This window comes from Scyliorhinus canicula, chromosome 16, assembly GCF_902713615.1.
Source record: "Scyliorhinus canicula chromosome 16, sScyCan1.1, whole genome shotgun sequence".
In the NCBI taxonomy this organism is placed as follows: domain Eukaryota; kingdom Metazoa; phylum Chordata; class Chondrichthyes; order Carcharhiniformes; family Scyliorhinidae; genus Scyliorhinus; species Scyliorhinus canicula.
In genome coordinates, this window is record NC_052161.1 from 32,165,929 (window position 1) to 32,182,104 (window position 16,176).

Genomic DNA, 16,176 nt, shown 5'->3' on the forward strand with positions numbered 1-16,176 from the left:
CTCTGGATTAAGGCGGAAAAGTCACTAAAGATGCCCAGTACTCATTTATTTTCACCAACTCTTTTTACACCAGCAAAGAATAACAGCAGCATTCTGCTTTAAATCTTTTGACAATCAGATACCGCAGGAGTGATTAAGTGAGGGCTACAAATTGCCATTTATACTCTGGGGAGCAGGAGTCATCCGAATGGATCATTTGGCTCCTGGCTGCTGTAATAAAGGAATAATTCTTGTTTCAAAAATTCTAGTTCAGCACATTTGCATTATCTCTATACTTCCTCTTCCGTGCAGAAAGGGAAGACCTCCAGGCACAGACAGGCACAAACATTGTTCAAGAGTTTTCTTCAGCAACTTCAGTAACACTTTTTTGTTTTGGCAGTAATGATCACTACGAAAGTGTTATAATGTTGCTGCTGTTGTCTTGTCGAGAGCCGTTGGCCCAGCCACATCTTTATATTGCAGAAGGTGGCCTCCCTCATGCAGTCTGGCCAACTCCTCAATGGACTGTTCCTATTCCTAAGTCCTATCTTCCTATATGCCCCCATGTTCCCATGTCGAATTCATCGCTGGGCTGTATGTAATGGTTTCAAGAGGAGAAACTTCTGTCTGCGGCCTGATGAACAGGCTTTTCAAATTCTGTCCCTCGGCAGATGTAGGGGTTTGTTTTTGGAACACTGAAGTCAGAATAAGATGCATTTAGGATTCCCATTTTACTGTCAGTCTTCTGGTTATTTTTGACTATTATCTACCAAAATATAGCTTGCCGTCAGTGACCAAGAGGCAATTGTGTATGCAATTAAAAACTGCTTGTTGCCTTGTCAATTAGAAATGCTGGATGCCAAATTTGGATGTCATGCTGCTGGAAATAACTCGACAGAATCCCCGATGCTATTTTCCTGGTGAGCACTGAGCTTTCACCCACATGTGATATGGCCTGACCAGCTGATGTAACTCTCAATTTCCAAATGTGGACCATGCGGGTCTGTTCAAAGAATTCACATGCCACTTGTTAAAGAACCGTGGGCCGGGATTCTCCGACCCCGCGCCGGGTCGGAGAATCCCCAGGGGGATGCGAGAATCGCGCACCAACGCTGGCTTCCCGATTCTCCCCGCCGATTCTCGGGTGCCCGCTGGATTTCCGCCTCTCCGGTCAGGGGCCTTTGAAAGCGCCCCCCCCACCCCCCGGTGATTCTTCGGGCCCCGAAGGGCCGAGTGGCTGCCGAGTGTGGCCAAGTCCCACCGGTGTGAGTTACTCAGGTACCACACGGCGGGACCTGAAAGATATGTCTGCGGGGGTCGTTCTGGAAGGGGGAGGGGGTTTCGACCCCGGGGGGGGGGGGGGGGGGGGGGGGGCACGGTGGCCTGACCCGCGATCGTGGCCTACCGATCGGTGGGCGGGCTGGTTCCATGGGACCTATGTTCCTCTGCGCCGGGCCCCTGTAGGGCTCCGCCATATTGCCCGGGGTCCGGCGCGGAGAAGGGAATCCCCGCACATGCACAGAATCACGCCGGCCGTTCCACGCCGGCTGGTATTGCGGGGACCACTCCGCCGCCGACCTAGCCCCCAGGAAGGGGAGCATTCCCCATTATCAGGGATCGTTGACGCCAGAGTGGTTGGCGCCGCTTTTCACGCTGGCGTGAGGACCCATTATTGGAGAATCACTCCCTTAAGGACCCAGCACAAGTACTGCTTAATGGGCCCTGCAACAAAATTATTGATCAAGTCATTTTGATCAACTTCTATAGTTGCATGGTCTCTGAAAGAACTCTGGAGGATTTTTGGAGGGATTGTGGTGAGTCTGTTGACTTAGCAAGGAGTGTAACGGCACCTTTACACGTAGTGAAGAGGACTGACTGACATGTCCACACTCAGGCTGCACTCGGAGCTGCAGTTGCAGTGCCTTTGGTTCTGCTGAATGACACGGTCATGAAGCAGAGGCTGCAGAGAGAGAGTAAACTCTGCCTGATGCCCTCGGCCAATTTGGAGCCTGACTCCTTGAGAGTGACAGAAATCTTACTAGCAGGACAGTGAACCTATTCAGCATCTCCATGTGCATCCTCATCAGTAGTCCCCTGTGTTCTGCTCCATTAAGGTCCTCATCTGCAGCAGAGGAGAGGTGGCTCTTCACCCGGTGTGGCTGCCGTTGATTCTTGCCCAGTGACTCACCATGTGCTGGTCCCAAATCTGTACCACCATCTAAGGTACATGCAATGTCAATATCTCGTCCGGTGACAATGAGTGTTGGGGGCCTCTTCATTGGTGTTGTGCTGTCGCTTCCTCTCTTCTTCTGGTTGGGCAGCTGGCAATTCCCCGGTGTCTGAAAGCAGAATGACACAAGGGTACATGGGAAAGGGAGTGGGGTAGAAAGTAAGAGGTCTATGGTTGCACAAACAGCAGCTTGTTCATGTGTCCGAAGTCGGATGAGAGTGAGCTGAGAATTGACAAAACACATAAGGCAGGAAATAACATCATCTTTAAGTTGTCAGCAAAACCTGAAGTCATGGGGTTGGATTCTCATTCGGTGATCGGCTGGAGAATCAAAGTTCCCGACCAAATCGGGGACCGCTTTCACGATGCTCTGGCCCCTCCAAAGTGCGCCGCACCATGTATCGGGCCTGAGGCCCGCCCCCCGGTGCTCTGCCCCGACCGGCCGGGTTTCTGACGACCATGAGGTCTCATCCGTCGGGAAGTCGGCGTGGCGGCTGCAACTCAGTCCAGCGCCGCCACCGTCGGGGCAGGTGGGAACTTCATCTGGGGCTGGGGGCACTGTTTGGTGGTTGGGGGGGGGGGGGGGGGGGGGGGTGGTCCGGGGCGTGCAAGCCGGCCGAAGGGGGGTCTATTTCACGGGCTGGGTCTGTGAGCGGCCACTGACATGTTGCACGGCGCAGCCACAGACCCGGCAATTCTTCGGGCCGCATCGGCAGCTAGAGCTGGATACTCTGCACTGCCTTCCTGCCAGCCCCCAGCAAAACGGGGAACCAGTGGCTGTTTTACGCCAGTTGTTCTGGCTTAAAATGTCACCTTTCCCACGCCGGCATGGGACAGAGCCCCAGAATCGGCCAATCCAGCCCATGGCCTCTAACTCAGCCAACACCATAATGCTAAGGGCCAAATTCTCTTTTGTGTTTTGGAGATGCAGGAGTCCTTGTATCAGTTTCACTGATCTCTTCGGTTGTGTGCCACCTTGTCCTGCAAGAGACAGGAGAGGATGTTAGTGATTGTGCAGCGATGTGTTTCGGTGATTTGCCTGCTAAAACTCAATAGCTGGAGATGTATGAAAGCATCAAGAAATGGCTGTGAAGCTGGCAGCAGGAATAGATGTGAGATAGTGGAGTATTTGCATGTTCGATGTAAATCCTGAGTGTCAGAGGCTGTTGATGGCCAAGTGATGGTGGCGTGGTACATTGGGCAGTCTGAGAGGTTGCTATTGCAGAGGATAGGAGGCAGCCAGTAGCATAGTGGTAATGTCACTGAACTAGTAGTCCAGAGGTCTGGGCTAGTGCGCCGGGGACAGGGGTTCAAACCCCACCATGGTAGCTGATGAAATCGAAATTCAATTAATAAATCTGGAATATAACGCCAGTCTCAGTAATGGTGAGCATGAAACTATCATCGATCGTTATCCAAACGCATCTGCTTCACTAATGTCCTTTTGGGAGGAAATTGCCATCCTTACTTGATTTGGTCTACATTTCCTGCAAAAAGACATTAGGTAAGCATGTGGCGCCGGTGCTACACGTGACCAGACCCACGGCATACGTGACTATTGACTGGCCTCTGAAATGGCCTCACAAGCCACTGAGTTCAAGGAATGGGCAACAAATGCTGGCCTTTCCAAATGCAGTGATGCCCACATCTCATGAAAGAGTACAGAGTAGGAGAGGTTGTGAAGACCTGGTGCCACTGTTGCCAGTTTCTCATGAACAAACGTTCGGAATTAACCTCCCTGTCTACCTCCTCCCAATCCCTTACGAGGCCGATCCTGGAGGGCCCCTAACATTCACCTCCACCTGCACTCTTAACACCTGTGAAACAAGAGCATCTCTCCGCCTGTCCAATGGTACTTGAGGGCCTCCTGCAACCCCTACCCACCTCTGTCTTTATCGCCCTGCTTGTGGAATTATGGTGTCTGTCCTCCTGTCCATCTTTACCACCAGGACCCCCAGGACTGTCTCTGAGACCCTGGAACTTTCACTCTAACCTTTTTCTTGATTAAAATTGTAGCAGTGGCCCTCTGAAATGCAGTAGAGCTTCCCTTTAAGAGGGCCAGACTGCCTTTAAGAACAAACGCCTAGCTGCACGTCAAGCTATTAGCACATGATGCTTGCTTCCCTGCTGAGCACTGAGGCAGTTCAGTAAATAAGGTGATGGCACCAAATTTGATTTTCCGAGCCCGCGCCGTGTCGAATCGCCGTTGACGCCAAAGATTCCAGCCACGCCGCTCCGGCGACTAGAGAATCGGTGGCAGTCGTGCGCACATAGTCCACATGGTGCTGGACGGGGGCCATTGAAAGAGGCACCCGCAGCGATTCTCCGCGATCGACCGGTCGAGTTCCCACCGAGTTCTGCCAAGTCCCGCTGGCGTGGTTCACATACGCTACCACCCGGTGGGAGCTCAGACCCGCGGCCGCGGTGGCCAACCTGGTGGGGGTGTGGGGGGATCAGACTCTGGGGAGGGGGGGACTCCACGACGGCCAGACCCACGATCGAGGCCTACCGATCGGCGGGTGCGCACGATCTGGGAGGGGCCTACCTTATTCCGCGCGGGCCCGCTGTGTCGCTACACCATGTTGCACGACGCCGGCGCGGAAACGGCCACCACGTGCATGCGCCGGCGCGCAAGTATCCACCACGCGCATGCGTGGACCTGCACCGGCAGTGCACTCTGGCGCCCTGCTGGCCCGCTGTGGGCCACTGAATCGCTAGGCCAAGAGGCCTGTTGGCGCTGGCATGAAACACTCCAGTGTTTACGCCGACGTCTACACTTAGCCGGGATTTTGGAGAATCTCGGCCAGGAAGTTTTCAAATTATGGCTCTCCGTGCAAGATATGGCTCAGACCAGTTTTTAACCAGATATTTTTTAATAAGAGCTGTTGACTTAGTCTCCTTCATGCTGAAGATGACATATGATTTGTCTCCTTACTGTATAATTCCCTGTCCAATTGTGTTCTGTCATTTAGTTGACATTAAGTTTTCAGCATTTGTCTTTTTTCTTGTGCTTTAATGCTGTTGCATCCCTTTGTTCAATCTCTTTGAGATTGTATCATTACCAGATAAAATAATATAATTTTGGGTTGCATGGCATTCAATTAAAGAACTGAGTGTCTGAAGAATATTTTTGGAAATTATGCTGAGAAGAACATTTATATTTATTAGTAGTTTTGTCTGTAATGTCCAGCGTTCCAGTTTCAACCACTGGAATTGTAAAATGTCTTTTGGAACAAGGGGCAAATAAAATTCTGCATATTTGTCACTCACTGGTATGTTACTAAAAATTTATGGAAATGGACTTTAGAATTAGCATAACTTCTAACCTGGATTTTCTTCTCTACAGAGGATGATCACAAAGAGAAGTCCATGTCCCATCACACAGTACAACAGCTAATAATGGAAAAGGAACAGGCTTTGTCTGATCTGAACTCTGTAGAGAAATCCCTAGCAGAACTCTTCAGGAGATACGAGAAGATGAAGGAGGTGTTGGAAGGGTTCCGAAAGGTAGGTTCTTTGAAGGATGGATTTTTCCCATCCAGTCCCAGGAAAGAAACATTTATTTCCAGTTAAGCATCAAGGTGGCAATTGCTGCTGTAACAGGATATTTCAAAAAGAATGACTGGTACTTCAAACAGCAGAACCCTACAAACAAAACATTTTAAGATGGAACTTTTTATTAATCATCTCTTCCCACTGCACTGTTCCAGGTACACACAGAAATGGTGGTATTTATCTGCAGGCCAATACCTGTGATGTGGATTGATGCTGCAATGGCAGCATATGATGCTATCCACAATCACATTGTTGACTATTGCAAGTGGAAGAAATACAGTACAGCAAACTTAGTACATTGTATCTTAAAATAATTCAAGATTAGATTGTCATGCTGATGGTTCCACTTTACCCAGAATTGCAGGTAATATTGCAGGATGTTTGTATACATTACAGAAACCTGGAGAAAAGCATCTTCGTTTGTAGAAGTCAGAGGAAATCACTTTAAACACAATGGGCAGAATTTCTCGGTTGGCTGACACCGAAATCGTGAAAAGCGATTAGACGGAGAATAGGTTCCAACGCCAAATTCGTGGCGGGCATTGATTTGACGGCAAATTGCAATTCTCCGTCATCTCGACAGCAACGTCATTGCGATCCAGAACGGACATGCAGTAAACACTCTTTGCATATCATTAGCAGGTCGGACCCGTTATTCTCCGGGGCCTCCGCGATTCTCCGACTCCGATGGGCCAAGTTCCCGACTGCGGGGTTCACTTGTGCTTTTAACAATCATGAAACCATCAACGTGGCTGCTGAGGGATAGAGAGGGGTTGCAGAAAGTGTCCAACATCACCATAGTTTGCTGACTGTTGTGCTGCTGGCCAGGGGGGCTTCTGCCAGGGCGGGGGGGGGGGGGGGGGGGGGGGGTGGAAGTAGCAGCTGGTGGCCAGGAGGTGGGTTGTGGGGTCAGGGTGGATGAAAAGGAACACCATTGCCTCAGCCGGAAAGGCAGCCATTCAGCTGTGCACACCGCTGACAGCCCACTGCGAACTTAGGACCATGGGTTGTATACATTTCCACCAGGCCAAACCCCTAGGTGGTGCCCTCTGCCCCTAGCCGACCCATCAGCTGTATGGGCGCAATCCAGCATAACCAGTGCCATCCTGCTGGCTGGGGTGAGTGTGTGGGAGGACTGTAATGTGTATGTGTGGCTGCAGCTTGTCAGCCTCCTAAGTGTTAATCACGGACCCAGAGAATCCGGCACTGTTTTCCATTGGAATTGATTGTGTTCCATATGGCGCTGGTGCTAGCCCCTTCACAGTCGCTGAGCCAGTTTTGCTGTTGTGAAAGTCCACGAATTCTGTGTCGGCGTCAACACTTGGGGCGGGATTCTCTGACCCCCCCCCCCCCCCCAAGCCGGGCCACAGACTCGGCGGGGGCGAGGTGAATCCCGCCCTGACGCCGGTTGGCGGATTATCTGGTACCGGGTTTTTGGCGGGGGGCGGGAATCGCGCCACGCCGGTCGTGGGCCGTTGGCAGCGGCCCCCCCCCCCGGCGATTCTCCACTCCGCGATGGGCCAAGTGGCCGCCCATTTTCGGCCAGCCCCGCCGGCCTAAATCAAACTAGGTCCTTAGCGGCGGGACCTGGCTCTGCGGGTGGCCTGCGGAGTCTGCGGAGGGGGGGGGGGAGCGTGCAGGGGGATCTAGCCCTGGGGGGGGCACGGTGGCCTGGCCCGCGATCGGGGCCCACCGATCCGTCGGCTGGCCTGTGCCATTGGGGCACTCTTTCCCTCCGCGCCAGCCGCTGTAAACATCCGCCATGGCCGGCGCGGAGAAGAACCCCCTGCGCATGCGCTGGGATTATGCCAGCACACGCTGCCGCTCCCGTGCATGCACCAACTTGCGCCGGCCGGCGGAGGCCCTTCGGCGCTGGTTGGCGCGGCACCGATGCCGCTGGCTTAGCCCCTGAAGGTGCGGAGGATTCCGTACCTTCCGGGCGGCCCGACGCCGGAGTGGTTCATGCCACTTCTCGGCACCAGTACGGCCCAACCCACCGGTTAGGGGAGAATCCTGGCCATTGGTCTCAGAAACGGAAATCCCGCCCAATATATTTAATCCACCAATCTGATATTAGTAGCCTGGATTTGCAGTAAAGATAATACTATGGCTGTCAATGCTTATCATATTGAGGCACTTTGCAGCCTATGAAGTACTCTGATCGTGTAGTCACTGTTAAAATGCAGAAAACAAGGCAGTTGATTGGCAAGATTCTGCAAACAGCAATGTGATATGACTATATAACCTGTTATTTTAGTGATGTTGGTCGAGGAGGGATAAATATTGGCCAGGACACTCTGAATAACTCCCCTGTTCTTCAAATCGTGCATTAGAACCTTTTACCCCCACCTGGGAGAGCAGACTTTGCCTTGATTTAACATCTCAACTATGAGATGGCACCTCCAATACTGCAACACTCCCTTAGCATCGCAGTGGAGTGCCAGTCTAATTTCTGGAGTAGATGTTAATAGGATCCAAGCCAGTAGGTGAAGCCAAAACCAAGACACAGAGATTTTCTTCACTGAGAGAGTCTGTTACCTGCCCGTCACCCTCTCTCTCTTTCCACTGCTGGCAGTGAGGGTGTACTAGGCAGAGGCGTGGGGGTGCCTCCAGACTCTTGGCCCCAGGTGAAGCTAGAGACCTTCCGATGGAAATAATTGAAGCCTGCAACCTGCCAATGAAAATTCAGAGTAAAATAAGAAATAAAAAGGAAAAGAAGAAATCTGCTCCTCTGCAGAGATACTTTGAGGCGACTCTCTTTCTCTTTCTCTCTCCCTCGTTCTTGCTCTCTCTTTGGAACAAACAATCTTATAGCAATTTCCATTGTTTGCACATGCATTTATGAAATCAGAAAACTGCTGTGTTATTGGCTTTGTTCTCCCAGAAGATTCAGTACAACACTACATTCCGATGAGAGAGTCAGCATTCAAATACATGGAGCGACTGCAGTTGTAATACTTATTCACTAGTTAACCACTAAATGCATTAGACTATGTTGGGGCTTATCCATTCAAGTGCAAGTGAGTTTTTTTAATGATGAGCTAATTACAACAAAACACCCTTTCTGGCACTGAAACTTTACTTTTAGAAGAGCAGAGTCTCACTCCACTAGAGTTTACAAAATTGAAGTTATTAAAAAGTCTGTTTATCTTATCTCTCTCTTAACCCTGTTTTCTTTCCCTCTCTTCATTTTGTTTTCTGTAGATGATTTGACTTTGAATTAAATATTCCAGTACTTCCTGGTTTCACCAGCGCAGGACTGATTTTATCTACAAAAGCCAGATGGCTGGCTTTTGAATGAATTAAAATCTCATCCAGTGCATCCCTGTGAGGATTATTTAATCTGAGTGGCTGGAGGGACATGCTGTAGCTTTCCCTGTTCCTACGGGTCCCAGATTCCCTCTGAAGGATGCCATGCTATTTTGTCTGTCCAGTAACCATAAGTTACATTGTAAAAGTCAGCAGAAATTCTGTGGGCAAGTGTTGGGGTAATAAATGACAAGTGCCATTTGGATTTGGATTTATTCTCACGTTACTGAGGTGCAGTGAAAAGTATTGTTCTGCGTACTGTCCGGACAGATCGTTCCATACGTCAAAAAACATATACGATAAATACACAATGTAAATACACAGACACAGACATTGGGTGAAGCATACGGAGTGTAGTAAAACTCAATAGAGAAGATGCATGGAGAGATCAGTTCAGTCTATAAGAGGGTCATTCAGGAATCTGGTAACAGCAAGGAAGAAGCTGTTATTGAATCTGTCAGTGCATGTTCTCAGAATTTTGTATCTCCTGCCTGATGGAAGAGGTCAGAAAGTGAATAACCAGGGTGGGAGGTTCTTTGATTGTGCTGCCCGCTTTCCCAAGACAGCGGGAGGTGTAGACAGAGTCAATGGATGGGAGGCAGGTTCACGTGATGGACTGGGCTTTGTTCACGACTCTGTAGTTTCTTAGGGTTTTGAGCTGAGCAGTTACCATACCTGGCTGTGAATCAGCCAGATAGGATGGTGCATCTGTAAAAAAAATTGGTTAGAGTCAATGTGGACATGTCTAATTTCTTTGTTTTTCTGAGGAAGTTTGATGCTGTTGTGCTTTCTTGGTCATAGCATTGACGTGGGTGGACCAGGAAAGATTGTTGGTGATGTGCATAGCTAGGAATTTGAAGCTGTCAACTATCTCCACCTTGGCACCATTGATGCAGACAGGGGTGTGTACGATACTTCGCTTCCTGAAGTCAATGACCAGAACCTTAGGTTTGCTGTAGGATTTGTTCACTGCTGTAGGAAAAATCCAGGCTATTATGAATTCCTAAGTTTGTATTTGATTGAAATTTTTACGTTGGAGGTCGTAAACCATCAGATCTGATATCAAAGTTGAGAGGTTTTGCTTTCCTGCAGGCTAATGACATTTCTCGCGATTTCTGACCAAAGGATATATTTCCTCTGAACGACCACGTCACTCAGCAACATCCAAAATAATAGCTGGAGTGGTTCTGAATGGAGTTAATTTTCAAGGTCTGCCTAAAAGTCTACTTTTAGGAAATGTATTTTCTTGTATCTATTCTGATCTTCAAGGCAGTTATCTTATTTTCGGCAGAATGAGGAAGTGTTGAAGAAATGTGCCCAAGAATACCTTGCCCGAGTAAAGAAAGAAGAACAGCGGTACCACGCTCTCAAAATCCATGCAGAGGAGAAGCTTGACAAGTAAATGCTCACCTTCTGAAATAAAATCACAAAAATGCTGGAAATACGCAGGTTAGGCAGTATCTGTGGGGATAGAAACAGGGTTAATGGGCTGAAAGCAGATCAAGGAGCGGGAGGGAAATAAACACGTCAATTATGTTAACATCCCCCCCCCCCCCTCCACCCCCACCGTTATGGTCACTAAAGAGTCAGAGCTGTGGCCAAGGCTGACCCTGAGAAATAGCAGCTGATGCCATTTTTTAATTTGTCATCTTTGAAGAATTCTTCAGAGGCTATCTCCACCTTGAGGCAGCCTCTGATTCTCTGTATGTCACTGGAAACAAGTGTAATGGGTATTTTGTATATGTCGCCACAGCCCCAGATGCCGCTGGTGATGATTTAACCTGAGGGTCACCACACCTCAGGTGAGGGGCAAGGTTGAGAAGGCAGGGCCTTCACGAGTAACCTCAGCCGGTATGGGAATGGAACCCCTGCTGTTGCCCTCACTCCACATCACAAACCAGCTGTCCCGCTAACTGACCCTCTATTTTGTAAAATGAGACTAATTGTGAGGTTACAATTGGATCTCTTGCAGACCACTTAACAGCAGTGCATAGATACCACAATGCACAGAAATAGTGACGAGCAACTCGTAGCCTCGTCGCCCACTGCAAACTTCAATGTTTATAATTTCCCAAATTGCAATAAATTCCTATCCCTGCTGCATAAGTTTCAAATTAATAATGGGAAATAACTGGCATTAAACACTGGAGAAAATTAGCACATTTTTTTGATTTTATACCTCCATTTAAACCTTTATTTTCCTGAGTTATCTCTACAAGTATTTTACTTACGCATTGTCTGTATAGAAATTACTTGGAGTTGGCATTTGATGGACACATATTGTTTTCTTTAACACATTGACACTGACACATACATTCAATGAAAAACCATTTGAATTTCAGGGCTAATTCTGAGATTGCTCAAGTTCGAGGCAAGTCCAAATCCGAGCAGGTAGCCTTTCAAGCCAGTTTACGGAAAGAACAGATGAAAGTCGAGTCACTGGAGAGAACCTTAGAACAGAAGGTAATTCAATATGTATTAGGAGTAAGTGTCTTTTCAACATCAGATAAATCAGATACTTTTCTTTGAACGGTAATTTGAAATGTAATTTCTGTGGCTGACAGAGCTTTCAGATGCTCAGATCTAGCTAGATCATAGTTGCTAAACTTATATTCTGACATATAGACAGCCCCATTTGCATTGCCACATTACATTTCTATTCTTGGTTTTCTCTGAAATCTATAGGTAATGTTCTAGGGTGTAAAGGAATCTGAGAAGTGTTCAATGTTACTTAAAAGTGAATATGGTGAGCTGATATGTATAGTTACCCTGGTTAATAGCCCACCAATCTGTAGTCAGTTTTCAGCTCCACTTGTTCCTGCGTTCCTGACATGGAATCATAGATCCCTACAGTGCAGAAGGAGGCCATTTGGCCTGTCGTATCTGCTCCGACCCTCCGCAAGAGCACCCTACCTAGGCCCACTTCCCCACCCTATCCCCGCAGCCCTGTACATTGATCATGGCCAATCCACCAAACCTGCTCATCTTTGAACTGTGGGAGGAAAGTGGAACCCCCAGGAGGAAAGACACATAGACATGGGGGAGAACGTGCAAACCCCACACAGATACCCAAGGCCCGAACTAATCCTGGGTCTCTGGCGCTGTGATGTAGCAGTGTGAACCACTCAATGGCATGTGTTCACAAAGTTGCGTGTGAAAGGACATTTCAGCATTGGTCCTTTTTTTCAAAAAACTGCATTTTCAGAGAGCCTCAGTTGCTAAAGGTTTCATTTTGGGAAACTGAGTACACTGGGCAGGGAGTCCGATTACTGATCTAATGACATAGGTGTCATTTCAATTTCAGCATCACAGAAATCACTTCACCACAATGGTAAAGGTGAAGTGTCATCCTTCCCATTATCGTCTGGTATTGTTCTTGTAGCATGGAGTTCAAAAATATGTTATTTTATAAAATCTGTGACGTTAATGTAATCATCAAATTTAGAGAGTAACTAGGATTGAAGTGCATCTTATTTTATTGCAATGTTCTGGTTAAAGCAAAATTGAAAATCGTCTCCTCCATTATGCCCTAATCGTCTACACTTGTGCAAACTTATGATTGGAAGGAAGTAACATTGTAACTGAAAAAGCAAGTAAGCCCAACCTAAACAAATCCCAATTGTAGAACCTAATCTAAGTGAACCTAAGTGAATCTCGGGTTCTCCCCCCCCCCCCCCCCCCCCCTCCCTCCCCCGCCCCTCCCGCCCCTCCCCGGCTTGTTTTGTGGCGGTGGAGGCCACCACCATTGTCAGGATCTCCTGATCCAGTCCCACTGCTGTCAGGGGGGTTTCCCATTGTTTGCGCCTTCCAACACCAGGGAACCCGGCAGCGGGGGCAGGGGGGCACCATCTGCGGGACCAGAAGATCGCGCTCGTGACAATGGCTGGAAAATCCCACCCTTGTGTGGGGCAGCCCGCAGGTAGTCTAGAGCCTACTGCAGAACTGTCTGGGGTGAAAGTCTCTGCTAAAATATGGCTAGCACAGAACAGTCAGAAATCCTAGAGGAACTGGCTTAAGAGGGAGATATTTTCAAGGAGTCTCCAACTATTTTAATGGAAAACAATGAAACTAAATTAAATAAACTGAAGGACAAAGCAAAAGGGGCAACCCCTTAAAGGCATACTGACTTAAGCAAAAACAAATTGCAAATAAAATTTAAAACATCAAACATCACCGGGCACAGAAGGCCTCGATGGTACCCGAGAAAAAACATGCTCCCTCTCCAGGGACACCCAGCCGCGAATTTGGCCGCGGTAAAGGAGCAGACAGTCTTGCCGGGCCATCGCCTCGATTGTCCGCTGCCTGGGCCTGTTTATGGCAAGTTGGCCAGGCTCAGGAGCAGGTTCAGGAGGAGGTCCTCCTCCCTTCCTGCCCCTCTCCACACCGGGTGCCCGTAGATCAGGAGCATTACAAGGGGTCTCCATTTTGTTTTGTTTCTTTAAATTAACCATTCACCTGACTTGTTCATAGAGCCCTGTGAATCTCTACTTCAAGCAGAAACAATGGAACAGATTTAACACGTTCCAAGAGCTGTGGGACCCCTATTTTTGGGTGCTCTGGGAATGCTATTTTTGGGTGCTCTGGGAAATAGGGAACTCCAGTGCAAAGATATTTTGACCTTTTTTCTCTCTCTCTCTGTAACAAAAACTACATAGATTTTCTAAGAATAGCTGTGAAGAGGGTAGATTCTTTTTTATTGTGCTTGCATGTACCTTCATCTGTGTGGTAATTTAAAAGTAGCAGAACCTGTGCCTCCTCTTAAGCACCAAAAAGTGTGCATTCATTATGTTTCTCATTTCTTTTCAGAATAAGGAAGTAGAAGAACTGACAAAAATCTGTGATGAACTGATTGCCAAAATGGGGAAGAGTTAATGTTGCCTATTTTTTTTTAAGTAGGGGAATGAAATTCTGAGTGCAATAAAGTCAGTGGTGCAGTAATATTGGCTGACCTATGTGGGCATTGAGGATTTCACCACATTTTCAATGCACTACTTTGCTTTCCACTGAGGACTGTTTAATGTGCGTAGCATTCAAATGGCCCATGGAAATTTCTCTTTACTGTCTGCTATATTGTAGTATGGCACACAACAAGTGACATGAGTTCCTGTATCAGGGAGATTGGTTCTTTAATAATTAGATGAGCTGCATTAGATATTGAGATTGATTTTTTTTTGTGTTTCTTTGTTCCTTTTATGGGTCCCCATGTATTGTGTCTTCAAAGTTTCAATTTACTGTACATTACATTACTGGAGGAGAAGTCTTGCCAATTTTCAGTGAAGCCTTAAGAGTCTAGACTTGATCTGCATTATGGATTTGTAAAAATGCATGTGTGTCAATGAAGTTCTCTATTGTAAATAAAATTTAGTTGAAAATCACAATTGTTGTGCTTTTTTAAATCAGTGGTTGAGATCACTACAATTTTTCAGATGCAAAGCTTTTTTCTGTGTTTGAGTCGGGGTCCTCAGAAACTGTGATAGACATGCCGACATTGGTCCTATTTTCTTTTCCACCGACAACCATCTCATAGGTAGTTAATCCTTTGGCAAAACACAATGGCAACAACACATGACTTGCAGAAGGATACAGGTATTGAACACAGTCTGGCTCATGGAAAACTATTTCATGTTGTGCAGTCAATTAAGAAGTGTTAGAAAGACAAATCAGAGGCGCTGTGTGTTTACTCAAAAGCATGCATAAAATAAAGAGTAAAATGAACACAGAGTACTCAATGGCAGAAGCATTGGGAAATGGTAAAGGTTGGGAATGAGGGTGGTTGTGGTTAAAAAATAATACTTTTACCATCCAACTTGGAGACTGCCAAAATGGGCGAGTTTTTAATCTGAAGAGTTTTTTTTTATCTGAAGAATTAGTAAAACCGGCAGCCTCTGGTGGCATCCCTACAGTTATCATTGAATTTGATCTCGCTCTGTACTAAATTCACTGACTTAAATTAATTAACCTGTCCTATCTGAACCCGTATGTAAGGCCCTAACTGGGACTTGAACACAGCACCTTTCAGGTCTTATCCAATCTGTCTAACCGCAGAGCCACCCTACACATGACTGGGTGAGCTTTTAAGTACTCAAAATCCATTCACTAGAACAGAGTTCAATTTAGGCACATTGGGCAGGATTCTCCGGCCGTGTTCGCCCACAGCAACAAATTTCTGAGACAATGGACTGGATTATTTTGCCCCGTCTGCCGCAAGAATGCCAAAGGCGAGATACCAATAATGGAAAAATCCATCAACATCGGGCGGGATTCTCTGGTCGCTGGAAGAACATGGCCGGAGAATCCAGCCCATTGTCTCAGAAATTTGTTGCGGACCTAGATAACACAGGGATCAGGCATTTCATTGTCTTGTATTTATGGCTGTGGATTGTGGTGCAGGAATAACCAGTATTCATAAATGTTCACGTTTGACTGTGGAGAGAGTGACCATGTTAATATTATATGTCAGTACATGATGGAGAAATAAGACAGCAGCTTGACTTTTACCTTCAGCAAGTATATTCTTCATCCAACTTGGCAGAGATACAAACTCCATATAATTACTGCACAGCAACTGTTCCAGTTGTGTCCATTTATACTCTTTTGGAGGTTGAGCCAATTACCATTACCTGCCTTTAATAAAGCGCTTAACAATGTAATTGTCACGCAGCATGCACTTGCTGATACATTGACAGACAATTCTAGGGTATCACAGAGTTGTTGCTTCATAACCAATAATTGCTTATGCCCTGGAAAATATGGTACATAAAGGAAGCAATGTGTTTTTTGTAGCTGCTTCTGTAAACTAAGCTCAACTGGTATGTCTGAGGGCGTGCTTTCATTGCTTTTTCCAAAACCTTGGAGGGCATTTTTCAACACATTATCGCTTACTGTGCTTCCCAGCTATCAACCTTCAGATCAGCTACCTTGGACCTCCAATGAGGAATGAGAAGCAGTGACTGCAACACCAGCAGTAGCAGCAGACTTCTCCTCAGCCACCTGCCATTTTCCAGGACAAAGGAGATAAACACAGAGCTCCAGCTCGGAGGAGATGATACCCTCCAATACAGACTGCACAGGCAGAGGATAAGCTGACTGAGCACGAGTGACTT

At 47.4% G+C, this 16,176-nt stretch overlaps 1 protein-coding gene across 2 annotated transcripts in view; it reads left to right on the forward strand.

Moving 5' to 3' along the window:
• Nucleotides 1-14,451, forward strand: part of LOC119950753 — a 354,917-nt gene extending 340,466 nt beyond the window's left edge. For both annotated transcript variants that reach the window (XM_038773466.1, XM_038773467.1), the window contains 4 exons: nucleotides 5,556-5,716; nucleotides 10,365-10,471; nucleotides 11,416-11,536; nucleotides 13,880-14,451. In XM_038773466.1, the coding sequence (XP_038629394.1) occupies nucleotides 5,556-5,716; nucleotides 10,365-10,471; nucleotides 11,416-11,536; nucleotides 13,880-13,945 (455 nt within the window). In that variant the 3' untranslated portion in view covers nucleotides 13,946-14,451. The remainder of the gene's footprint in view (nucleotides 1-5,555; nucleotides 5,717-10,364; nucleotides 10,472-11,415; nucleotides 11,537-13,879) is intronic.
• The last annotated feature ends 1,725 nt before the right edge of the window (nucleotides 14,452-16,176 follow it).